This window comes from Octopus bimaculoides, chromosome 1, assembly GCF_046866305.1.
Source record: "Octopus bimaculoides isolate indiv1 chromosome 1, ASM4686630v1, whole genome shotgun sequence".
In the NCBI taxonomy this organism is placed as follows: Eukaryota; Metazoa; Mollusca; class Cephalopoda; order Octopoda; family Octopodidae; genus Octopus; species Octopus bimaculoides.
The window spans coordinates 110,618,818-110,646,516 of NC_142928.1; the positions used below are offsets into that span (position 1 = coordinate 110,618,818).

The 27,699-nt window shown below is 32.0% G+C and overlaps 1 protein-coding gene across 1 annotated transcript in view; it reads right to left on the reverse strand.

Annotated features, from left to right (window-relative positions):
* Positions 1-27,699, reverse strand: part of LOC106881422 (nucleoporin NUP188) — a 475,282-nt gene that overhangs the window by 170,740 nt on the left and 276,843 nt on the right. The window contains exons 4-5 of the mRNA XM_014931808.3: positions 26,318-26,399; positions 9,039-9,119 (exon numbers count right to left, since the gene is read on the reverse strand). Of these exons, the coding sequence (XP_014787294.3) occupies positions 9,039-9,119; positions 26,318-26,399 (163 nt within the window). The remainder of the gene's footprint in view (positions 1-9,038; positions 9,120-26,317; positions 26,400-27,699) is intronic.

Consider the following 27,699-nt stretch of genomic DNA (forward strand, 5'->3'; position numbering starts at 1 on the left):
TGCAGATATTGGAAATCTAAATCCACTGTGAATTGTTTTGTCACCTTTCAACAATTCAGTTGCAATGTCTATGGTAGCAAATGCTTATACTACTTTTCTTTTTGCATCTCAGATGAGTTGTCAAAGTATTGTATAAATCTTCCTGGACTATCTATTAAATAGAAATGGCTCTCAGCTTGTGTACCATTAATAGCAATAATAATCTCAAATAATACGATGCTACATAATGAGTGAAATAGGGGAATCAAATATTAAACTGCTATGACTTCCTTTAAAGCTTTATGCATTCATACCCACTGTGCATTATTGCTGTTGATTTAAGTAACTGGAAAGTAGTGAACTTTCTGCCATACAAGAGCAGAAAAGTGCTTCTATATCCTAAAGAATTATTTTCCCCAGTAATGGCACTATGGAGATACAGAATTGTAAACTTCTTTCTATATAATAAATGCAAATTTCAGTGTCAATCATCTAGTGGCCTGCATCAACAAATGACATATATATAGAATCAAAGTAACCCAGAGAGTGTTTTAATGCTACTTTGGTCCACCAATCTGCAGTAGAAATTCAGGCCATCCTATAACATCCTTAGTTCTTATGACCAGAAAACTGTAAGGAGTAAACAAATTGAATATTGGTTGGAGAATTATATTTAACCAATTTGGAAATTGGATGAGAAGCAATGAGAATAATTACCGCTTTTGGAACTACTTTAACTCTTATATATGCAGTAGAGCATTCTTCTGGTCAGTTTGGGATAAGATACCTCTGAGCAGTAGTTTTCTTATTGATCAAATCCTCAAGAGGAAATCAAAACAACATAGAACAATAACCAGTTTCCTCATATTAACCCATTCTCCAAGAAGAAAAAGTTTTCTTCTTAATTTTTCTTTCAAGTGGTTTTTGATAGTCAAATTAGAATTTGTGAACAGTAAAAGTTATATTTATTTTCACTGAAACAGCATTTGTAAAGTTGTACATTGATTTCGAGGTGGCAATACAAGATCAGAAGCAGAAAGAAATGATATATTGAAGGGAGAAAAAACCCCCCCCAAAAACATGTGATTTCAAGTAATAATGTAAGGAAAGAAACAGTGAAGTTTCAACATGATTGAGTAAAGATTAAAAATCAATGGTACCAAGTCTCCAGAAGACTAGGTAAAGTTTTGACTCAACAAATTCCTTTATGATAAATTTTATTTAAGCAAATAAATAATAATTTATGTTATCCCATGTTTTTTTATAGGTTCTTCAATTTCATGATCTTACTTTCGGCCAAAGACCCAACTGCTCTTCAAAGGTGCCAAACCAAAAGTCTGCCACAGATTGCATGGCTCGTTTTAGTATGTTGAAATTATTTTTGCCTGTTCAAAAATGAAATACATACTGAGTCGACTTAACATCATTTCCAGCAAGTTTTGATTATTGTTGATTTGATACATTCACATACAGTTTTATCAACTACTTTCAAATTCTCAAAACCAATAACTCAGACACTACTACAATAAGATCTGTTCTCATCATTCAGAACACAATTTTTTCTGTTTCTGCTTGAAGCTTTTTGAACTTTGTATCCTTCTGATTCAAAATGTAATACAGAAATTCATTATACAGCAATTGATTTTCATCTCTATCCATTTAATTTAGAAGGAAGCAGACAGTCATATATGTGTACCTTCTGTTTGGCTCTATTAACTGTCTCTATGTCTTTTCCATCTTGGAAATACAACTGTTCACTAGATATGCTTGTGATCTATCATGCATTAGATTTTCCATTAGTCTCTATATAGATTATGGTGTATAGGCACTTCAAGAATCTGAATATTTCCTAATGAGTTTATGTGATACATCAGTGGTTTATTGGAACTTAACTGTTCTCTACTCTTCTATATTCAAGTGTATATGTGATGGCTTTCACTGATCATTACATAATTTTTTTTGTCAGGCATAAGGTATCTGCTATTGGACAAAATTACCCTTCCTCTTTTAAGATAGTTGAATGTAATACGAAGAAGATGCTTTTTCTAACAGGTTAATCAACTGCACAGAGGTTTCCTCATTGACTCATTTTTAACATACAAGATGATAGAATGAGTTAAGTATTTTGAGATCTGGCTACACAACTTCTCATATGTAATTGTTGCAGGTAACATTCACTCAGACAATCCCATCTAGCACTAATTGTTTGCATCACATGTTATAGCAATATCTGTTCAACATACAACAGCCAGTACCTTTAACATCCAGATACTCTCTCAGCTCTAATACCCAGTAGCAAGAAATCCAACTTCTGTACAAAAGATAAAAAACACCAGCTGCCAACATATGTATGCTGTACAACATAAGACACACACAAAATGTACAAACCATTCAGAAAGTGGCTGGGGGAAGAAATACCTAGGGAAGGAGGCATAAAAGAACAATGTGTGACAAAAGGTTAGAGAAACGGTAACATGTTGAAAAAGAAAGTATTCATAGACACTGTAGTGCCTAGAGTGAAGCTAAAATATTCCTCCTGACCAACATGAAGCACATGTCATAGGGACTAATTGATGAAGAAGTCAATCCAGATGTACAGGTAAGAGGGAATCTGAGGTGTAAATCCAAATGATCTGATACACTGAAATATTGGTCCACAAGTTTGGAAACATTCATGGAACTGATTGCCCAAATCACAGCTAGTTTTGCCTGCAGTTGAATGAGTCAGTGATGTGGAGGTGAGATTTCAGACTTGTTACACTTCAAGTAATGGACAAGTATAGCATTTGGGTTAGGTCCATTTAATGGATCTCTGATGAGCTTGGTTTTGGGACATGAGAAATTCTGTTCAATAAACTCAGTGTGATTTCAGAGTCAATGAGTAGAAAGCAGAAATTATAATAGAAGTGGTATTGGGTGGAAACTTAGAGAAAACAAACTGATTCATGGGTGTGTGTGAATGCTATGTTTTGATGAATGATCTGTAAAGAAAATAGTACATTGCTTTGGCTTTGAAATTTAAGTCCAAGTTTATACTATGTGAGTGGGCAAAGAGAAAAAATTGTGATTTCTGTTCAAACCTAATGCTATATTGAATGCAGCAGCTACCATTTAAAGTGATTTATTTCTCCTCCTGCTGAATGAGCTATTCTTAGTAGAGAAAAGCTTCTAAGATTAGGTCATTCAGCGGTAAGTTGCACAAATTCAAAATGCTGTCAGACTCGGCTGAAAGTTTTTCATTAAAATCATGGAACAACAGATTTTAATTATGAGCAAAATTCATTCCTGTACAACTTGGTTGACTTGTTCATCAATAAGTCCCTCTGATGTTCTTGAAGTTGGTCAACCCTTTGTACATGATGCACTCTAAAACACCACAGCTGAAGGGACATTAACATTAAATAAACTATAGCTTCGTAAACAAGTCTTTATAAAGGAGTGCTTTTGTCAACTGAGCAAACTCTCTGATTTATGGGAAGTTATCTCCACAACTAGAAAATTGCATATTGATCACTTTTTCTTCCCCACTCTACTTTCAGTAACCTCAGCTTTAAAATACCTTAAGCCTCCAATATCTAGTTCCCTTGGTTGTTGAATCTGCTTATAGTTACTTCACAATCTGCTTCCCAATCATGTTCAATAAATATGTCACCCTATGTTGCTGCTATACCCATATTTACTATAAATATGAAACCTTTATACTCTATTAAATCCCAAACCAACAACTTATCAACCCTACAAATAGATCTTTGACTATCACTGCAAGTTTGAACTTACTTCCATTACAACACTCCTCTGTTTACCTGACTGTGTCATTCTAAATTGCTTTTAAGTTTCTGATGTGGTTTACAAAAAGATAATGGAGTAGCTGGAGGGACAAAGATGAACAACTTTATAGGCTACATTCAGACCCAGTTTTGAGGGATGATTTCTTTGATGGTTTCATTCTCTTAGCTTTTGATCTTAACTGATTGGAAGTGTTATCATGTACATGTTTTGTTTTGGTGTAAAAAAATGGGCTACAACAAATATCTTGCTCAATAGTACAGATTTGCTTGTCAATTGTTTGACCTTAACCAGATGAGAATGTTCCTTAGTGGCTGATGATATGTGTGTCTCTGATCATGAGAAGGAGTAGTGGAGGAACATTATAGCTATGTGCTGAGAGGGATTCTTTTGGATTTGAATAATTTATCTCTGAAAACACAAGCATCTTGTTCATCATCTTGAAACAACTCATATTCAGGGACCTTATGAAAGGGATGGGCTAGTCAACCAGAAAAAAATTCTAACTAAGCAAGATCATGTACTGTTATCTGCAAGGTCGTGCACTGTTTATCTTGTTATGATGTCACCATGTTGTGCATATGTGGCTATGATGCATGTGCCTAGTGTATCCTTATCAGATGAGTAGTCAGATGGATATATTGAGCTTTGTATATTTGCATTCCAGTGTCACTTTGCTGACATGTGCTGCCTTCCCACCCAATACTGATAATAATAATCCTTTCTACTATAGGTCAAGGCCGCATATCTTGTGGGTGGAGCAAGTTGATTATATCAACCCCAGTGCTCAACTGGTACAAATTTTATTGACCCTTAATGGACGAAAGGCAAAGCTGACATGGGCAACAGTTGAATGCAGAATGTAAACTAGAAGAAATTACACAAAGCATTTTGTCTGATGTGGTAATGATTCTGCCAATTTACTGAATAATAATAATAATAATAATAATAATAATAATAATAATAATAATAATAATAATAATTGAACCTGAATCCGGTTATAAACTTGTGTGCAGTCGCAGTAGTTTGGTATGGTACTGGAATTTGAAGTGGACAGAGGAGGAACTGAAAGAGCTGGACAGGAAGACAGAGCTCCTAATGATGCATGGAGCCCATCATCCATGTGCAGACAGTGATAAGTATGAAAGACTGCATACATATCGAATTCAGGAACTTAATGAGATACCTATCCCAAAGTAAGGAAACTTTGCTAGTGTCAGTTAGGAATGCGTGAGTATTGAAAGCAGAGAAAAAGGGAAAAACAAAGGAAGCAGTTCAAAAAGGACAGGAAGAACAAAGGACTACACAATCAATTCCATGTAGCCACAACTGAAGTTGCTAGAAAACATAGGTGGAATTGGTTGATGAAAGGAACACTGAAAAAAAGAGGCAGTGCAAGAACAAGCTTTGGTGATGAATTGGAAATGAAGAAGGTGAAGATAGCTGTTGTTGGGTCCTTTGGGGAGAGTATCAGAAGGTATCAGGAGAAATATAAAGGAAATCAAAACAGAGTACCCAGCAGAACTGTTACAAAAGGTTTGCCCTCTTGGCATGGCCAGAATAATCAGAAAAATATTAGATAGTTGAAAAGAACAGGTAGCATGATACCATAGGCTCAGGCAGTAAGCCTGCTACACATGCAAGACTCTAGGAGTTACAATAAAGCTGAAGATAAAAAAATAAATAATAATAATCCTTTCCCTATAGGTACAAGACCTGAAATTTGGAGGAAGGGGTTAAGTCAATTACATTGACCCCAGTACTTAACTGGTACATAATTTATCGACTCCAAAAGGATGAAAGGCAAAGTCGACCTTGGTAGGATTTGGACTCAGAACATAAAAATGGATGAAATGCCTCTAAGCATTTTGTCTGGCATGCTAACAATTCTGTCAGCTAGCTACCTTAATAATGATGATGATAATAAAAGTAATAATAATAATTTGTTTTATTTGGCACAGGGTATCAGATGACATGGATTACAAGGATGGTTTACAATTTGTGAGGGGGTTTACATAAAAAGATGAAGGGAAAGAAAGAGGTAAGGAGGAGAAAATGAGGTAAAAAGTACACATAATGTACAAAATATGTGAACACATGGATGATGAAATCCTCCTCATATGGAAAAATACCCAAATAGGGTGGATCAAGAAAGTTCACAGATCCAGGATTCTGCTGATCACTTGTCACACCTAAAATGATTAGTTCTGACAGCATTTTTTCAGTCAAATAACATGTATAAAAGTCATGTATCTCTATTTGACAATAAGTCTTGACTATGTAATGTACGTCATGTTAATAATTCTCTTGAGTTAATGAAATGAGCATAAGATGGTGTATCTAATAAGCAATCTCTCTTTTTTTAAAATTTTATTTTGTGTGTGTGTATGAGTGCGCAATGTATGTATAACTGTGTTCACTTCTCATCTACATAGCTTCAGCCACTGTGTGATGCCTTTGGTAAGAAGCCTCTGCCACAGCTCCAGACCAACCAATGCTTTATTAAGAAATTTGGTAAACAGAAACTGGAAGAAACCTGATGTATAAGTATATATCTATGTGTCTGTATGTATGTGTCTGTGTGGTTGTGTACAAGCTATGCTGAGTTACAGCTATGACATTTGTTAATACATCCTGTTAACAAATCATCTGCTAGTTCTAATCTTTCAAATTCCTCTGGAACAGAAGATCCTTTCCATGTAAAACAAGTAAAGGCTGGTGTCAGAGAAGAGCATCTGACATAAATCCTGCCTTGATTATATCTTTATCTAATCCATGAGAGAATGGGAAAATGGATAACTAATGAACAATAAATACAAACTTCTGACTTCCTAAATTGTGTGCATGTGTGTGTGCACACATGCGCGTATAGTCTGGCTGTATTGAGGTTCAACATGATCAATGCTGAAGTTGTAAACTACCAGTTTGTTCTCTTTAAAAGATGGCTTTGGGTCAAAATTCTGAAGATAAAGTGAGATTAAATCAGAGAATTTCACTTTCCTGGTATTAATTTATGATATTCACCATTAACTTCTATCTTGCTAGAAAGGCAAATTCATTTTTGTATAGTATCCTATAAAATGGAGTCCAATTAATTAAATGTAGAAAAGTAAATGTGTATGCACAGGGTGAAGGAGAAAATTTATATCGTACCTACCCAACTAAACCACCTTGAAGTCAATATTGTTAATCAACAACTTAACAGAAATGACTGCTATACTGGAGACAAAATCCTATTTCCCAATAAAGCACTGTATCATAGTTATTATGAGACTGATTTGGTGGCAATATCAACAGCAAGCTATTTACAAAGCATAGCAACAACAACCAACACCTCGATCTCAGCCTCTCATCTTGTCAATATGAAATATGGTTTTGGCATCAAAGGAAATTAATATATTTCTCTTCAATGGTTATTTCTACAAGATTTATACACTCTAGAGAGAGAAATTGTTTTTCTACTGAAAAGCTAAACCAACCAATGATTGTTTGTCAGTATATTCTTCACAAGTGAATGAAAGTTCTATCATATTATAAAATATGTAATCATAACCCTCATAATGTGTTTTCATAAAAGGTCAGCTTATCAAGAACATAAATTCAAAACAGAAATTGCTGATGTGTAAATTGGAATGTCTGTCAGTTTAGTTGGCTGTAGCTGTTATGAATTTGTTAGTTATGGAATCTAGCTGAACATACGTTAACAGTTCCATTGTTTGGCTATAAAAATGGTCTTTAACATGATAAGGATAATGGCTAAATGGTCAGTGTGTTGAAAATAAAATATCATAGATGTCTTTTTGCTAAGTATAGGTTTCAAATTTATTTCAGTGTTAGGATTTGAAAATAATTGTCTTCTCCAGGGTTGACTAATCAGAGGCATGTGAGCTAAAGCCATTTACTTTAAGAATGTACATTTATTCAATGTTGTCCTGTATAAGGAATACACAGAGAAAGTTTCATATTTTTACTATTATTATTATTATATCTCAATTAGTCTTGCATGTATATATTTACAATAAACAAAGTTAACAGAAAACAATACAACAAATATCACTTTTAATGAATGTTCAACGAATGAGTCATTGATGAAAACATAAAAGTTTATCTTTTAGATATAATCCATTAGCTGATTCTGCAAAGTTAAGTGGTGAACTGAGGAAGAATTTGTTCTAAATTCTGAAACAAAAATACAAGTACTAAAAGGTTCAAGATCTTAATCACCTTGATTGCTTTAATAGACACCAAAGTTTATTATTGTAGCAAATAATAACAAACACACCCACCAGTTGCATACTTGAAATTCTGTTGTGATTTTTGCCAATAATTGAAAAAAAATTTCCAAATGAATCATTAGCATATCATAATTAAAATTGTAGACTAGATACATAATGAAATTCTCTCTCTTTCTCTCTCTCTCACACACACACACACACACACTGCTCCTTCTTCTATCATGTTATTAATTTGCTGTTTGAAATAGTTTTGACTTTGGGCTATTTTTCTTTTGTAAAAAGTTTTAACTACGGATTTCAGAAATTTAGCACGGCTTATTTAGCTGACAGAAAATATTGAAAAATTACTGTAAAAGTCAGTAATCAAATTTATCATCACGTTAGATTTGGAGCATTACTTTGGAAAAATTATTTCCTATCAGTTGTTCTGGAGTTAAAAAAAAAGAAAAAAAGATGGCAGTTAGAATTGCTATTTCTCAATTGCATTGATTTTAGATATGAAAAGCAAGTCTACTGAGAAATCAGTACCATCAAAAGCTGGCCAGCAGCTCTTGAAGGATTAGCATTCTCTGCCTTCCAGTTGATATATTAGATAATTACCATTTTTTCCCTAAATAACTGAAGTATTGACTGAAAGTTTCATTCAATAATATATGTAGACATTCGCACATACATACAGAGAGAGAGAGAGAGAGAGAGAGAGAGAGAGAGAGAGAGAGAGAGAGAGAGAGAGAGAGAGAGAAGCTAGGGACACTTAAAGATGTGTATATTCATACATATATATGCACATGCACACACATTTACTTGGCTTCCAGCAATTTCTAAATGCTTCCAGCTTCATAAAAAATAAATTAAAAAATCCAACAGAAAATGAAACAAAGAAAAATAAAAAAATAAAAAATAAAAATCAGCTTTTTACAAAGAATGACGTGCTGAAAATAAAGTTATATAAAATAAATTGTAAAAGGTTTAACATTTTTTATTTTTTTGCTTACCTAAAACATCAATAAATTAGATTTAAAATATTTTATTTCTTACCTTCAAATTCTTTTCTGAATTATGGTACCCATGTGTGAGGAAAGAACAAAAAAGATCATATGTCTGTACTTCATCCAGACCCTAAGAGAATCAGAATAAGCAAAAAACAATGAGAGAGAGAGAGAGAGAGAGAGAACCCTGTATGATTGTGTTTTAGTATGAGATATCAATTATTAGTTTCAGCATTTTTGATTAGCAGTGTTTTGACTACCTAATCTAGCTATTCATACTAAATCATAGAATAGAGAAAAGTAAAAATCAAAATCAATGACAGACTGATACTAACAAATATTTAACATTTTCCTGATATATATTGGTGACAGTTGCAGTTTTAATACTGAGAGGTAATATTTATCCTCATATGAATGTTCTGTCAGAACAAACAGTACCACAGTATAGTTTGTTCTAACAGAACATCCATGTTTAAGTGGGGATAAATATTTTCCTGATTGTTTAGTGACAAGAGGAGAAACCATAACTCATTCACTACAGCCCTTCTGCACAGTTTCTATCAACCCAATTTCATTCATAAAGTTGATTCAAGGTTATAGTAGCAGATACTTATCTAAAATGCTAGACAATAAGGTTGAACTGGGAACCATACTGATAGTGAAGTAAGCTTTTTACCTAATGGCCATATGAGCACACTGTGTAAAAATTAGCAATTTTTAGACTCCAGATAGATCCAAGTCAAAAAATATCATATGAGCAATGCTCCAAGCTACCCAAAATGGTTATGGTAATAATAGGTATAATAATAATTAGATAAAAAAAGTGGAAGTCCTGTCGAGATTGGTTTACAAAATAAACTACAACCCTAAAAATTACAAACTACAACTATTCAAATGACAAATGGTTGTGTGGTAAGAAGTTTGCTTCCGAACCACATGGTTCCAGGATCAGTCCCACTGTGTGACACATTGAGCAAATGTCGACCAACAGAATAAGTACAAGGCTTACAAAGAATAAGTCCTGGGGTCAATTTCTTTGACTAAAACCTTTTAAGGCAGTGCTCCATCATGACTGCAGTCAAATGACTGAAACATGTAAAAGAATAAAACAAAAAATTCAATAAGCACAAGTATGGCTGGGTGGTAAGAAGTTTGCTTCCCAACTACATGGTTCTGGGTTCAGTCTCACAGCATGATACCTTAGCAAGAGTTTTCTACCATTGCTCTAAGCCAAACAAAGCCTTATGTGCGAATTTGCTAGATGGAAACTGAAAGAAGCCCGTCATATATGTATATATTTACATGTGTGTAAGCTTGTGTTTGTTCCCTTGATGATCGGTGTTAATTTGTTTACATCCCTGTAACTTAACAGTTCAAGAAAAGGGACTGATAGAATAAGCGCCAGACATAAAAAATAAATACTGGGATTGATCCATTTAACTAGCACCCTTCAAGACGGTGCCTCAGTATTGCTGTAGTCCAATGAGTGAAACAGGATAAAGGATAAAATAATACAAAGCTTAAAGGAAATTTAAAAAAAAAACTTTTGTGAAGAAAATATTTATGGCTGTATGGTAAAAAGCTTGCTTCTCAACCATGTGTCTTCTGATATAGGCTTGGGCTAATGAAAACCATGCAAGTGGATTTAGTAGACGGAAACTGAAAGAAGCTTGTATATATATATATATATATATATATATATATATATATATATATATATATATATATATATATATATATATATATATATATATATATATATATAAGAAATAATTGAGATTCAGTTGAATTAGGTACTTAAATTGAGGCACCAAGGCTGTTCGGTAAAGTGTGTGCAGCTCGAAGTTAGGTGAATAAAAAGCAAATAATCAAGGATTTCCAGGTATCAGTGCATTACGGCCGTTTCAAGTGGCTCCCTTTAATTGATCAATGAAAACATTACATCAATATGAAATAAACCGCTCTCCTCGGGTGCAACCAACCATATAGATTTCCAATATAAAGAATAAACTATTTTTTTAGTGCAACTTATATCAAGTACCAGCAACCAAAATAATTACATTAGTACATAATTACATTTTACCCGATATGGAATTTTTTAACTTGTCGTTTAGATTCTAATCTCTGGTTAAACCATGTACTCAGATATTTTAATTTTGCTAATAAATTTTCATTGTTGAATGATTTTAGTGCGACCACCTTAGAATTATGCTTAGGAAAGCCTTTTAAACTTTCTCTTATATATCAAAGTACCCCAGTTTTAAGGTTTAAGTTTATTTATATATCTCTTTTCCTCTACATAGTTCTAAAATCCTTTTCTAAATTTTAACTAAATTTTGTAGTTGAGATATGCTTCACTGTCCTCAGTTTTAACTCCTACCCTTAAGGCCTGTGGCCTCTTCTTGTTTTTATACCTTATGCCCCTTTTATTTCATAATCTAAATATATCTGATCACCCCTCCTTCCTCACTGTAGCTATCACTTCCCTCTCCTTCTGTCATCCTATTTAGCAGGTTTCTGACCTGCCTTTTATATGGATTAGGCTAGACTTTTGGTTTCAGTAAAATAAGACATTTAATTAATTTATCAACACCAAGAGGAACTTAACTGTCAGTTTCCAATGTGCTTAATTCTTAAGAATTGGAGACAATATGCTGCAAATAATCTTAGAAATCTAATAATGATGAACTATCTCTCTTTTCCTCATTCTTAACTCCCACTATTTCCCTGTGCTACTCTAAATCATAGTAGGCTGTAGGTATGCATTATTTACTAAATTTCATTCTGCCACAGAAATACCAAAGAGTAACAATGTAATTATTTTGATAGAAGTTGCACTAAAAAATGGTTTATTCTTTATGTTGCAAATCTATATGGTTGGCTACACCCGAGGAGGGCAGTTTATTTCATATTGATGTAATGTTTTCATTGATCGATTAAATGGAGCTGCTTGAAATGGCCACAATGCACTGATACCTGGAAATCCTTGTTACTTATTTGCTTTATATATATAATAATAATAATATATATATATATATATATATATATATCATCATCATCATCATCATCGTTTAACGCCCGCTTTCCATGCTAGCATGGGTTGGACGATTTGATTGAGAACTGGTGAAACCGGATGGCAACACCAGGCTCCAATCTAATTTGGCAGAGTTTCTACAGCTGGATGCCCTTCCTAACGCCAACCACCCGCATGAAAACGGCCACGCTCGAAATGGTGTCTTTTATGTGCCACCCGCACAAGAGCCAGTCCAGGGGCACTGGCAACGATCTCACTTGACTTGCCGGGTCTTCTCACGCACAGCACATATATATATATATATATATATATATATATATGTATGTATGTATATATATATATGCATATATGGGTTCAAGACGTCACCAACTGTGCTAACAACATGAAATACATAAAAACAGGACAAGTAAACAGAGAGAAAAGACCCTGATGGTCACATGTTAGCAATGAGAGAGAAAAAGAGAAAGAGAGGAGGGAGAGACAGACAGACAGATAGAAAATGGTGAAGGAGGGAAGGGGAGAAAAAGAGAATTAGAGAAGGATAGAGTTGCATCAAAAAGGTGAAGATAAAGTTACTTGGAAATGGATGCATGACGTTTAATTAAATAATAATAAATAATATATATGTATATATATATGCATATATGGGCACAGGACATCACCTACTAAGTGAACAACATGAAATATGTAAAAACAAAGTAAACACAGAGAAAAGATCCTTCATCACTTGTCAGCTGCCTATCTACTCATTTTGAGCATTCAACAATATGAGTTTTCAAAGACAGTTGCTCCTATAAATTCTAAAATAAAATTTAGGATTTATGGAGGGTTAAAGTTGGGAACAAAAGCAGGACAGTGGAGATAGACAAGGAAACTGAACAAAAAAACATGGGGGGGGGGGGGATCATTAGACCAGAACGAGAGGAAAATAGTGAATGCTAGGAGAAATATTTTCTTTGTAAAGAAAAAAAGATAGAAAAGAGAGAAATAAAATGTCCAGTCTTTTGAAAGTCCGTGCAGGAAAAGAAAGATGGTCGTGTCTGTGTTTGTCCCTCACCATAGCATGATGTTGGTGTGTTTATGTCCTTGTTACTTAGTGGTTCGGCAAAAGACACCGATAGAATAAGTACTAGGCTTACAAAGAATAAGAACTGGGGTTGATTTCTTCAACTACAAAGCCTTTAAGGTGGTGCTCTAGCATGGTTGCAGTCAAATGACTGAAACAAGTAAAAGAATAAAAGAAAAGAATTCCCTAAAACTAGAACAATATGGCAAGGGAGAGCACATGTCCACCTTAAAAAAAAAGAAAACAATTAAATTCAAGTCAGACATACTGATAGAAAACATACATAAAACACAATTAAAATGAAAGCTTCAGTCATGCTCACAGATATCTAAACAGGGTTATTTGAGAATAAGCTGTGTTATTTACCCTTTCTAGAATAAATCTTATTTTCCAAAACTGAGATTACACTCTTCTTCTACACACCGATGGTGCTTAGCCTAGAGAGGCTGTTAACTTGGGCCAATACAGCATGGCATTAGTGATGTCACAGGTGTTGCTGTCAGAATGCAAAGAGAAGAAATATTGCCTGACCTTCTAAGAGTTTCACCAATCCACTGTCATGGACGTGTATGTTTCATTAACCCCAAAAGGATGAAAGGTAAACTTGAGGTTGGTAGGATTTGAACTCTAAAGACTCTGCTAGTTCATTTTTACAAAAGCACATAAATCAGTCCAACACACGCAAACAGGGAAAAAATGCAAAATGATGTTCATTATGATGATGGCACAACACACGATTGTACGTACATATGTGTTTGTGTGTGTGCATGCACATGCATGTGTGTGTATGCAACTATAGCCAAGACTTTCATGCAGGTATTTATCAAACTAACTTTTAAAAAATCCTGAATTCACTTATTATACACTTATGAATTACAATCTCTTCTAGAATGTTCAATCAAAATTATTATTGGAGAGTTATATGTAATCAATAAATTTCAAAATTTACTTAAGCAAAAGGTGAGGGAAAGAAGAAATTAGAATAAAATAAAATACATATATAAGAATAAAAAAAAAAGGCACCGGAGGGGCGATGCACACTCAGTATCAGATAAATTTTTTTCCAAATTACAGTGTGTCTTACAATGCGTTGCTTACCCATGCTTTTTAATTGAACTGAATTAATTTTTTTTTTTTTAAGTATCACCATTATAGGTATTTATACTCCGATGAAATTAAGAAATGAAGTTGTAAATAAACAAAACCCTCAAATCCATCACTGCACACACACAGGGTTAAATATCTATGTATGTATGCATGCACATATGTCTATGTGCATAGGTACACCATGATCTATACATATGCAAGCACAATTTTATCATTAATTGCAATAAAAATGACCTTGCTAACAATACTTAATTCACTTTTAGTTGGATTAATAAATCTGCATTTAGGGTTAGTCAAGAAATTAGGTTTATGGTCTTTTAAAGTAAATGGGTGGGAGTTTGGCAGGCTGGCATCTGAATACTTGATTCTATTCTCTATCTTAAAGACTGAGCCTGTTTTACAACATTGTGCTCTCAATAAAACTTGAAACAAAACAAAAATAAACCCTGTTATTTATAGCATTAAATGATATAGAGACATAGATTTACAAGTTGAGAGAGAGAGGTTGAGAGAGAGAGAGAGAGGGGAGAGAGAGAGAGAGGGGAGAGAGAGAGAAAGAGAAATAGGGTGCCTTTATATACAGTTAATATGGAAAATGCTTATGAATAGACTAGAAAGGCCATTAACTTTTTAACCCTTTTGCTACCATTTTAAAACAAAGGTTATGAATTTCAAATATATTGTCTTCTCTGGAAGTTGCAACTGTGGTAGAACTAGCTTCTGAAAGGAAATGGTCCATTTTCTCTACTTAAAAAAAAAAAAAAAAAAGAGAGAGAGAGTAAAAACATGATCTAAGCATTTTTGTGAATATGGCCCAAGAATTAAAAAGTTATTACTTCATTTTACTGAATTTTTCTTACATGGATGTGGATACTGTATCAGAATTAAAATAAGATGGAATTAAGGTGCTATATGAGAATATATCTTTATTAACATGATCATCACTGTTGATTCTTACAAGAGAGATAGAGCTTCCCGTCATAATGTTTGGCCAACTGTGCTTTGGCTCTTGCAACACCTCCATTGGGATTTATAGTTCATTCTGAAGATATCAGTGCTTAACCTCTAACAAAAATATATTCCTCCAAGTGGAAAGTATCTTCATTTAGTTTTCCATGAGAAAAAAGATGGCATCATTGGTAGCACTTAGTTGTGCAAGCAATTATTTTTAAAAATAAAGCACACCAAGAACCATTTCAGAATAAAATTAACTGAAATTCAATTGGATTATGTCATACTATAGACATCAATAAGTCTGACACCCAATATTGAGGAGCTTTTAAGTAGCAAGCAGCAGCAAGTTTTACAGTGATTCATCAACTGTTGCATTAAAAAAGTTAAATGCATCATATTCATTTATTATATGTTTTAAAAATTCTTTGTGCTATCTTGATTAAAATAAATTGCCAACAAGTTGAGTTTTTTGATTGCTAATTGGCATCCTTTGCAAAGGAAATATGATTTTCTAGCATTTGTTAGGCATTGATTTGAGGAAAAATATAACTAGCTGTACTTAAATAGATAATCCCCAAATTTCAAATTGTTGGTAACATTAATCTTGTCTGCCATTTACTCATTAATACATTTTCTAGCTTGCATATACAAAAAGGCTAGCAACTCCTGTTCTTCGTGATCACTTGATGTATTAGAAACAACAGCTTAATCTCCCTTAAATAACACACTAATATCTTAAAAAAGAAAGAATACATTCAATAAAATACAGTCAGGCTTGACTGCCTTTGATCATAGGCCTGTTCAATCAGAGACATACTGTACCTCAATCACAAAACAACTTCCACACCCCAACAGCAAGCAAGCATTCTCATTAAGCATCTTCCTCCAGAATTTGGAAATTTACAAAATCATCACAATTCTAAACCCCATCAAAACCACAAATGAAGGACCATTACACAGTACTAACCCCTCTAAAACACTACTTATAAAACTAATACAGAGAATATATGGTGTCTTCAACATATTGACTTTGCTCTGTTGCCACCACTAAAATGTGTAGATGTACAGAAATAAACACTGGAGAAAACACAACACATCTAAACTGCTACATGGTATCTAATACAATTAATCATTTCATGTAGGAATGTATAACGATTCTCAACTCAGTAAAGACATAATATATCTGAGTTAAAAGATGTGTGAATCATACATAACCATTTATCCATGTGCCTAAATGCCACAGATATGTTTCACCAGAGCTGATTCAGAGTTACACAATAGCAACAACTCAAATTAGAATCTAAGTACTCTCAGGTCCCAAATAATGTTTGTGTGTGTGTGTGGGGGGGGGGGGGGGTAAGCAGGTGGGTTGGAAAATCGGTAATTGTATAGTGTATAAATTAAAAAATTTTCTATGTTGTCTCTCTTGATATTTTAAAAATCCAGTTATTTATTTTCGGGTTCCAAATAATGGTTGGTGGTAGTGGGGGTGGGGTGGGGGTGGGGGAAGGAATAAGCAGGTGGGTTGGACATTAGCTCAAATTCATATAAGTGAGTGGGAATCAGTAACTGTATAGAGAGCATACGAAAATTAGGAAAAAGCATCTTAAAGCACATATAATGACACAACAAAGCAAATTACCAAAAGGCAAGTGAGATTAGCACATATGTGTGCTTCAAATGTTCACTTTAGATTTGGATAATAAAAATAAGACATTTGTTAATTATGGTAATTATGGGATTTTTTAAAACAGATATTGATACAAGCAACGCATCTTAAAATGAAAGAAAAGTAAAACACGATGAAAAGAGTATAATTACTGTTTCATGAACTTTCAGTATTTAATATACTATACATAATAAAACATAGCACTCTGTCAATAGGTATAAATGATAGACTCATGATTTTTTGTCACTGTCCTTCTGCAGGTTTCTCGGTTTCGACATTCGCTTTTTTACAGATCGCTGAGCTTCACTGACAGTTGACATGAGTTCGCTTTGATATGGCAAGAAAAGTGTAGAGGTCTTGTTTTCATCCAATACCTTTTGTATTTTTTCAAGGAATGAGGTATCTTTATTAACATGATCATCACTGTTGATTCCTACAAGAGAGATAGAGCCTCCTGTCATAATGTTTGGTCAACTGTGCTTTGGCTCCTGCAACACCTCCATTGGGATTTCTCCAGATGGGTCAATTACCTCAAAAATTCCCAGATGGCTCGCTTTCATCTTCCAACTCAATTTCAGTAGCTTTTTACTCAATGCTATCACCATCAAATTGTTCTGAGCCTTCAATATTGTTTGCACACTTGACCCCTTTTGGTGGAATTAAGTTCTTAATGACTCTCTGAATAGTATTTGGGTAGGGTTTTGACATCATCTATAGACGAAACTCTCACACTGATGGACCGATGAGGTGCATGATTCAGTCTCCATATAATCTTCAGAGCCATCTAAAGCATTTGTGGCCCATGTCAACTTGAAAGCAGCTTTGACAACAGTCTTACAATCTACATGTGTTTGATGTAGCATCTGCATGATCTTGGATTGATTGGGTATGGGTATTTTATTCGGAGCTTGAACTAACTTTTCAAGCATCTTTGCCTTCTTTATTTCATAATATTTTGCTTTCAGTTGTTTGTGTAAGTACGTGTTGTTAACTTGAACAAATCCAGTGATACCACCACTGATGATATGACTAGCACATAACCCCTTTTCCAGAGGATGTCTCTCACCTCTGGCATCAAATGCACCAAGTAATCATTGAGTACATAAATGACAAAGTTTGCATGTGAAAACATTGAATTGGTTCGGAAGATTTTCAATAGTACAACCTTTAGGAGACCACTGATATTTCACTGTAGGCAGGGCATTCAGTAACAGTCGTCTTTTCTCAGTTCCTTTAAATACAAAATCTGGGATAAGATTGATTTTGGTATCATTGCTGACCTGGGTAAACACTGTGATACATTCTCTAGACAAATGGTGGTTTTCTTTGATGAAGGTATCTTGATTTCTGAATGATAAGGTAGCTTGTCTGCTACTTTCATTTCAGTGCTAGGGAATTTGATGTCCATTGATAATTAGGAGGATCTATGCCAAGTTCATCAAAGAAATAACAATGCACACTCCATATGCTCTTCAAATAATCCTGAATGCACTCAACACATTGCTCTTTGGAGATTGACATGTGTTTGCTTGGAAATTTCAGTGATAAACCATACTCTTTATGCCAACCTTTCATCCAGCTTTTTAAAAAACAAAACTTTTTCTCAGTTGGTGTGTCTGGGTGTTGGCAAATCCACTCCTCATAAAATTTCTCAGCCTGTAATAAGAAAAGAGCTTGTGGTAATCTCACATGCAGTGATGTTCTAACATCCACAAACCATTCAAATAAGGCATCTCTCACATCTGGTGCTTTTGTTTTATGACCTCCTCCATTGACTCTGAAACATTTCTTTGGATTTTCTTCAGCACTGTCAAGTTCACCTTTCAGATATTTTTCATAGCAGCATTTGGCTACTTTAACAGCAGAATCAAATAGTCAATCAAAGTTTTTGACACTGGCCAAATTCAAGGAAAACAAGCAAACTGCTTTGGCAAGATATCCCTCTTTCTGGGTGTCTGGAACATGGCGTTTCCTTTTAGCATCCTTTCATTCGCTCTAATTCAGAATCATACTCCCCTTTACATTTGTTCACTACGATAGCAAGTGCTTGCTTTTCTTCTATAGAATAATTTCCGTATGTCACACCATGAAATACTCTTTTCTCTGCCATGATGTTATGAAAGAAAGTTCAAAAAGAAATTACTTGAGTCGTGTTGATGTTGTTAAATCCTTATTCTGTAAAAAGCTTGTCCTGTAAGCATAAACAGTTTGCCATTGAAGTTCTTAATTTGCATGAAATTTGTGTTGGTAATTGGTAAAGAAATCGTTGAGAAATTGAAAATGAAGATTTGTTGACCATAGTGTGGAGTAGCAGTAAACTCGTGTTGTTACAGAGTGGGGCAGTTGTCCAACCTCAAGTTTTTATAAACTCTGGCTAGTTGTAAAGAATATTTTCTGACAGCAATTTCCTTGCTTTCTATGTGACCTGAAGCAGGTGTGTTGTGTCTCAAAATGATTGATCTTAGGGTTGAAGGTTATCAATGCCCTAAAATGTTGAAGGCTCACCCGTATGAACGTTGGCTACATATACCGTGGATAAATATTTTTCTTTCATGCGTTATGAAGACAAATAGAACACTCTAGGTTTTCTTCCCATTCCTGTCATGTTCTTTTGTTTTTTGTCATGCTGATTCACAATTTGTGTCAATCCAAATAATAATGGATTTCCCAGAGTTTGTTGTTTTCTACTAATAATGGGAGTCAGTTTAATCAACTTTCCCCTTCCCTTTAAATTGCTGGCCTTGTCCCTAAGCATCGGGCAACGTGCCTTGCAGCATAGAGTTATGGCCCATTATCTTCCGAGTTCAAACATGCTGAAGTTAACTTTACCTTTCATCTCTACAGGGTTGATAAAATAAAGCAGCAGTAATGTACTGGGCCACTTTAATCCACTTTTCCCTCCCCACAAATTGTTGGCCTTGTGCCTAAATGAGAAATTATTGTTTAAAATTTTCTAGGCTGTCACCCTTGATTTTTTAAAAACCAGAATTAGTTATTTAGGTTATATATCCAATTTATTTTATAGCATATAGTATCACTTGTAATGTTCTTTTTTTGTCATATATATGTTTTTAATGTAAAATAAATTATTATTAGATTCTCCAGCTGTTGTATCAATATGAATAGCTTACAATAAAAGTTCACCCGAGATAGATTAGCAAAATTTAGTAAGGTGTGGGGGGGGGGGGATTTTAAAAATTAATAAATTGGGGTGGGGGGCGATTATTCAAGACCCTAGAGTAGCACAACAACAATTAACAACTACATCATGCAAATCTACCACATTGCTATTTACATTAATATCAAACACCTGTACCTATGAAAAAATTTCAATAACTAGGTACAAAATCATAAAGGTGAATAAACATCATGTATGCATACAGTCACAACAACTATGACCAAATCTACAAAACATAAAGATAGCTAGACAGAAAATTTGAATGAAGTACATCCTTGAAAACTGTATGATAATATGTGCTGTGTTCAAAAACTAGATTAAAATACAGCATATCCAATGTGGTTTATGCATTTTTTAGTATCCCACAGCACAACATCATATAACTGATATAACTGGTTTAACTGTTGCAAGAAAGAAGACCAACTAAGACAACATGACAAAATTCAAACTCAGAATAGTGAAAGTATTTGTGAAAAGGTATCTAGTATTTAGCAAATATTTCAGTCTTTGATGCTGTTACTTTTAACTGATATACCATGTGCAATATTGCATTTTCAAGGTAACTAATTACAGAAATTTATTTCCAGCATTTTAATAACATTTTTAATGAAATGAAACCACAATTTTAACATAGCTACAATGATAAACAGAATCATACAATCATACTAACAACATACACTGAATATGTATTTTGACATAGCACACACACACACATTGCATATATATAAAAGTGTGCAATATTCATAAAAACTGTTTAAATTTTTAGGTTAAACTTTTCAAAAAGTTACACTCTAGGATTTTAATGAAGAAGGGAGCATCTACAGCAGCAAATTATATCATAATCTTAGAAGTATGCTGAGTTAATAAGATAACTTCAAAAAAGGTTAAAAGCAATTTCTCACCTCTCATCTCTTCTCCTCAAAAGTATGAATATAATAACAGTAAGTAGATATCTGAACAAATGAACATGGGGAAGTAGCCAGTCATAATCAGAGACAAAAAGAATGGATGAATTGGCTTAAAAAGTAACATGTATCCATTAGAAGTAGCTTTAGAGAAAAATCTACTTTCATATTTTCTGCTGCAATATTGGGTAGAAGTGCATAACGCATTAGTTAAAATCATATATGAATGCATTTTAAGAAAATTACATTCTATTGTGTAAATGGTCAGAAATTTTGCTGCTTACTACCAATATATAGTAGGTCTACTGACAAAAAGATTATTCTTTAAAATATATCAATAGACATTTTAAGCAATCTGTAAAGAATTTGACAGGTAACAGAATTGAGATAATAGCAATAATTAATGGTAGATGTTTTCAAAATGAAACCATGGCTAATGGCATAATTAAACATCAAAATAAAGAGTAATTGATTCAGTCTTAATAACTCTGGGCATCTGAGGTATCATGTATTTTGAATTGAATTAAGAGTAATAACAAAGAAAGTAAAAAAAGTAAAAATTGCTCCACTACAATGAATCTAAAATTAAAAACAAATTTCATATACTATATTAAATAAATATAACTCCCCAGGAAAAGATGCATCTAAATAGTAATTAATACATTACTAGTATAGAGTCATACACTTTCAGAAGTTTCTCAAATTAATTACCTTCTTTGAAAACACTAACCCTTTCAGTGATAAACTATATAATATAAAGACAGAATACATTTCTGATCGGCTATCAAATGTTCCAGTAAAGATCATAGTTTTTTGTTGCAAAGCACTTGAATTTCATAAGATAAACAGCTGAAAACAAACATAAAAAAAATAGAAATGTGAAAATAATAGGACAATTCATGGAAGTAAAGACAGGATGAGAAGCTACCTGGATTACCTTTATATATATATATATATATATATATATATATATATATATATATATATAGTTTTAGGGAAAATAACCAATTTTCAAGAACTCATCGATGAAAATCCACTATCACATATAGAAAAATTAATAATTAAAAGCACAATAAATGAGTATAATATAAAGTAAAGTAAATATCATAAGATAAATATAATAAAAAGATTACACGTGTTTCATAACCAATTTTGAAATAGAAAAGAAATTTAAATCGATTAAAATCAATTGAAATTATCGAAAATAAATTCTATTCAAAAATATAGCTACTCGTCAGATCGTAAGTAGAACAATAATTAGATATATATCTCAACCAACAATAAGTACCAAATGAATTAATAATGAAATCTATATATATAAAAATGAGAATGTGTGTGTGTCTGTCTGTCTGTCTGTGTGAATCCCTAAAACTCGAGAACTACGCAACCAATTTCATTCAAATTTTACACATGTCTTACTTAGGGTTCCAGTTGTGTTTTAGCCAAAAAAATTTTTAACTTCTTGCAGAGTTCGAGCCCACGGCAACATAATATCTCCTCCACTATTTAAGTATTACGTGTCAAAAGTGAAACAAAAACACTCCTCTCAAATACTTTCACTTTAAAAATGAAACTATTCTACTAACTGAAACAATCACATTTCGATACTGTAATGACAGATACTTTCAGAGAGAGAGAGAAAGAGAGAAAGAGAGAGAGAGAGAGATGTATATGTATACATATAGATGTATATGTACACGTTATTCCACTAACTGAAACAATCACATTTCGATACTGTAATGACAGATACTTTCAGAGAGAGAGAAAGAGGTGTATATGTATACATATACATGTATATGTATACATATACATGTATATGTACACGTATATGCATAGAATATATATATATATAGATATAGATCTATATGCATACATGTATATGTATACATATGTGTAGATGTATATATATATAGATGTACATGTAATATGTACACATATGTGTAGATGTATATATATATAGATGTACATGTAATATGTACACATATATATATATATATATATATATATATATAAACATGCATACAGATATCTATACATATATACACCCATCACACACAAACACACACATTAGTCATTTGTTTTCTTATCCAAAACTACGTCAAAAGTACTGAACGAATCTTTATGAAATTTGGAAATTATATTCTATGTATAACGGCCATAACTCCCATCAAAATTCATATATTTTTGATGTTGATGAAATTTTAACCCGAACATAACAGATGAGCATTATTTGTAATTCAACGGGACAGATTTCTGCAATGTGGTGCATAAATTGTCAAGTAAATGAGACGCATCTTTGCCTCCACTGATTCACTTGCAAAGTGTTGAGTAAAATTATTTCGTTGCAGACCTCCTTTGGGTCTTTTTATTATCACTGCGACACACACAGTCCCCAGTTGGTAACATTGATTTCAAGGCCCTCCTAGATGAGAGACTGGCATTCCACTTAATGTCTATGTTCCATGCTGGCATGGATTGGAGTTATTAATGTAGAAATATGGTATCGTAGCTACTAACAGTTGAGGGTTGCGTAGTCTAGACGGCGTTTTTAGATTTCATTATTCTCTTTAACCCGGGTATTTCTGCTAGTACTTATATAAAGATAGAAAAATTATTTTAAAATATCATAATATCAAAATAATAACCATTAAATTTGGATAAGTACTGTTTTTCACTTTGCTAAAGATTTTCTACTATTTGAAAGTAATATGTATTCTTGTTTTTATATTATTCATTTGGTTCTTTATAGATTATTTTTAATAGATAACTTATTTAACACTAAATTATTTAGAAGTTATAGTTTCATTTCAACATACTATTAGAACTTCGATTTGAATAGTGTTGATATATTTTTGATTATTTTTGATTAATAATATTTGATTAATTATTAATCTTTATAGTTTATAATATTGTTAAAGTTTTTTTTAACTCAAAACTTTGTATATATATATCAAGTTTAATCTTTTATTCTTAATAATTTTTTCTTTCCTAATTTTTTCATTCATAATTTTTCCATTCATAATTTTTTCATTCATATTTTTTATTATTACGTTTGTAGAAATAAATAATCTTGTATTTTTCTATTATTCAATTGATCTTTAATTATAATTAAATAAACGTCTTTAGCTTTAAATAGTATAGCTTTAACTATTACACCGGTTAAATATGTACTAATTTTATCTTCATTATTATTTTAAAATTAAACTTCGTTCAACTTGTATTTAAAACAATGATAATTTAAAACAATGATAATTTATGTAAGATGTTTTTTGTATATAATATACATGTTATTATAATGGATGAAGGGATGATTATTGAATGGTTATTATTTTGATATTATGATATTTTAAAATAATTTTTCTATCTTTATCTAATAAGTATTTCATATTAATTCATTTGGTACTTATTGTTGGTTGAGATATATATCTAATTATTGTTCTACTTACGATCTTACGAGTAGCTATATTTTTGAATAGAATTTATTTTCGATAATTTCAATTGATTTTAATCGATTTAAATTTCTTTTCTATTTGAAAATTAGTTATGAAACACGTGTAATCTTTTTATTATATTTATCTTATGATATTTACTTTACTTTATATTATACTCATTTATTGTGCTTTTAATTATTAATTTTTCTATATGTGATAGTGGATTTTCATCGATGAGTTCTTGAAAATTGGTTATTTTCCCTAAAACTATATATTTTATATATACTTTAGCTATAAGGCTCAATTTAATTTTAATTTTTTATAAATTGATTTTAATTGAGTTTTTTACCTGTAATTTTGGATTTTGTCCCTAATATTATTATTATATATATATATATATATATATATATACTTGATAAATAAATTCAAAAAGGGATAAAACTCTTTTACAAGAATTTTATCAAGAATTTCCCTTATGAATTTCCCCTATATATATATATAGTTTTAGGGAAAATAACCAATTTTCAAGAACTCATCGATGAAAATCCACTATCACATATAGAAAAATTAATAATTAAAAGCACAATAAATGAGTATAATATAAAGTAAAGTAAATATCATAAGATAAATATAACAAAAAGATTACACGTGTTTCATAACCAATTTTCAAATAGAAAAGAAATTTAAATCGATTAAAATCAATTGAAATTATCGAAAATAAGTTCTATTCAAAAATATAGCTACTCGTCAGATCGTAAGTAGAACAATAATTAGATATATATCTCAACCAACAATAAGTACCAAATGAATTAATATGAAATACTTATTATATAAAGATAGAAAAATTATTTAAAAAATATCATAATATCAAAATAATAACCATTCAATAATCATCCCTTCATCCATTATAATAACATGTATATTATATACAAAAAACATCTTACCTAAATTATCATTGTTTTAAATTATCATTGTTTTAAATACAAGTTGAACGAAGTTTAAGTTTAAAATAATAATGAAGATAAAATTAGTACATATTTAACCGGTGTAATAGTTAAAGCTATACTATGTAAAGCTAAAGACGTTTATTTAATTATGATTAAAGATCAATTGAATAATAGAAAAATACAAGATTATTTATTTCTACAAACGTAATAATAAAAAATATGAATGAAAAAATTATGAATGGAAAAAATTATGATATTTACTTTACTTTATATTATACTCATTTATTGTGCTTTTAATTATTAATTTTTCTATATGTGATAGTGGATTTTCATCGATGAGTTCTTGAAAATTGGTTATTTTCCCTAAAACTATATATATTTTATATATACTTTATCTATAAGGCTCAATTTAATTTTAATTTTTTATAAATTGATTTTAATTGAGTTTTTTACCTGTAATTTTGGATTTTGTCCCTAATAATATTATATATATAATATATATATATATATATATATATATATATATATATATATATATACTTCAGAAATTGTGAAAAATAACTGCAAGAAGAGCATGGCTAGTGAAAACAGAGATTGACAGTGAAAGAAAGAGTACAAAATATATTTGCAAGGCTGTAATTAAACACAGGAAATATTATCCCATATAGAGATATTACAGAGTGAGTTTTGAAAATTGGTTCAAACAAGCTTTTGTGAGTCATATTTGATTAATATTAACTGTTAACGTCAGGAATTTTCACACTGTTTCTAAAGCACTTTTTATCATCTAAAGATATTGTGTTTGATATCAGCTTTTTGAATTGTAATAAACATTTCCCTTATTCTGGAGATAAGTAACAACTGAATATATTTCAAAATTTAACTTTATAATAGATTTGTTTTTCATACTGAAAAATTAGAGTTTCCTAAATGATCACCTAGCACCATAAGTTTAACTTCTAAAGCATGCAAGAAGTGGACTGTTCAGCTTTGAAAATAAACAATTTGTGTTTAGGTTTCAGCTAATTATCACTTACCAAGAAAATACTCAGTTTCTGAATGAAGTCAATTTGTTGATCAGGAACTTTGCGCTCCTTCTTCAGGTTGGTAGTTTTTTTCCTGAGAAACAAATTAAAAAGAAAAGATAACATATGTCAGTGGAATATCTAAATGATAATGAGTAAATGATATGAATTCTCAGAACCAAGATCACAATTTTCATTTTATTTTTTTGAGTTTTGTTACAATATATATCTCCAAAAAATGCAAATGGAATTTCGTAACTAAAAATTTAGTTTGTTAGAAGTGATTATTTTAATAATTAACCCTTCATGTCAGTGGGAAATGAATTCTTTTAAACATTTCACAAAATGGAATAAGGTAGTTTGCCATGAACAAGAAGAGAGATCTGCTGTTTCATGCAGAGTCTGCAATTTTTGGAATGCTTGGTCAATAGACAGTTATCCTTTAAGTACTTTTTTTTTTCTTCTTTTATTGCTTCTGCCATGTTGGCACCACTTTCATGGGTCATTAGTCATTTACTTAACATTATAGATTTTATATAAATATAAATTCCATTTGTTGTTGTTATTATTATACGAAAAAAAATGCCAATAACTCATAGCATTCATAGAATGATTGGTGTATCATAGAGTGATTGGTCAGTTCAATTTTTAAATTTCATAGTTCATCATCATTATTTCACATCTGTTGTAGCATGTTGGAGGGAGAGTGGCAGAATTGTTGGTATGTCAGCAGAAATACTTTACAGTATATCTTCTGGCTCTCTACATTTTAAGTTCAAATCCCAACTGCTTGAAGAAGGTAACATGAAACTATTCCAGTATTCATCTCAAGTCTACTGGCAGGGGAGGGCACAGACCCTCCCACGTTCTGCAGAAAGTGCTGAAGAAGGTTTACACACACAAGACCTGCCCAGGAGCAGACCACTGCTAGACTAGACCATTGCAGCATGGGTTGGATGGTTTTTCTGGGACAATGTTTGCCAACCCATTTAGTCACCTCTTCTGATAAACATGGATGCAATGTACTGATTCTAAAACTGCAATATAACAATCAAACATTTCATTTGCATTACAATAATTTCAGATAACCTATAATCAAAATAACAAATGTGTTTCATTCAAATATTATGAACAACTATATAAACAGTGATTTTACAGTATGCTGCATGTTGCTTTTACACAACTAAACAACCCATTCCAGAAAATGACAGGAAATATAAAGTTTATATTATCTATAAATATTAGATATGTGTTACTTCCTAAACAAATTAATTCCATGTTAGCATCTATGAGAAAATTAATTTGAACAACAGTATCATTAAAGAAGTTCACTGTCTTGAAATGGTGAAAATGGACTAAAAGTTTTGAAAGAGGAAATAAAGAAAAGAAAAAAG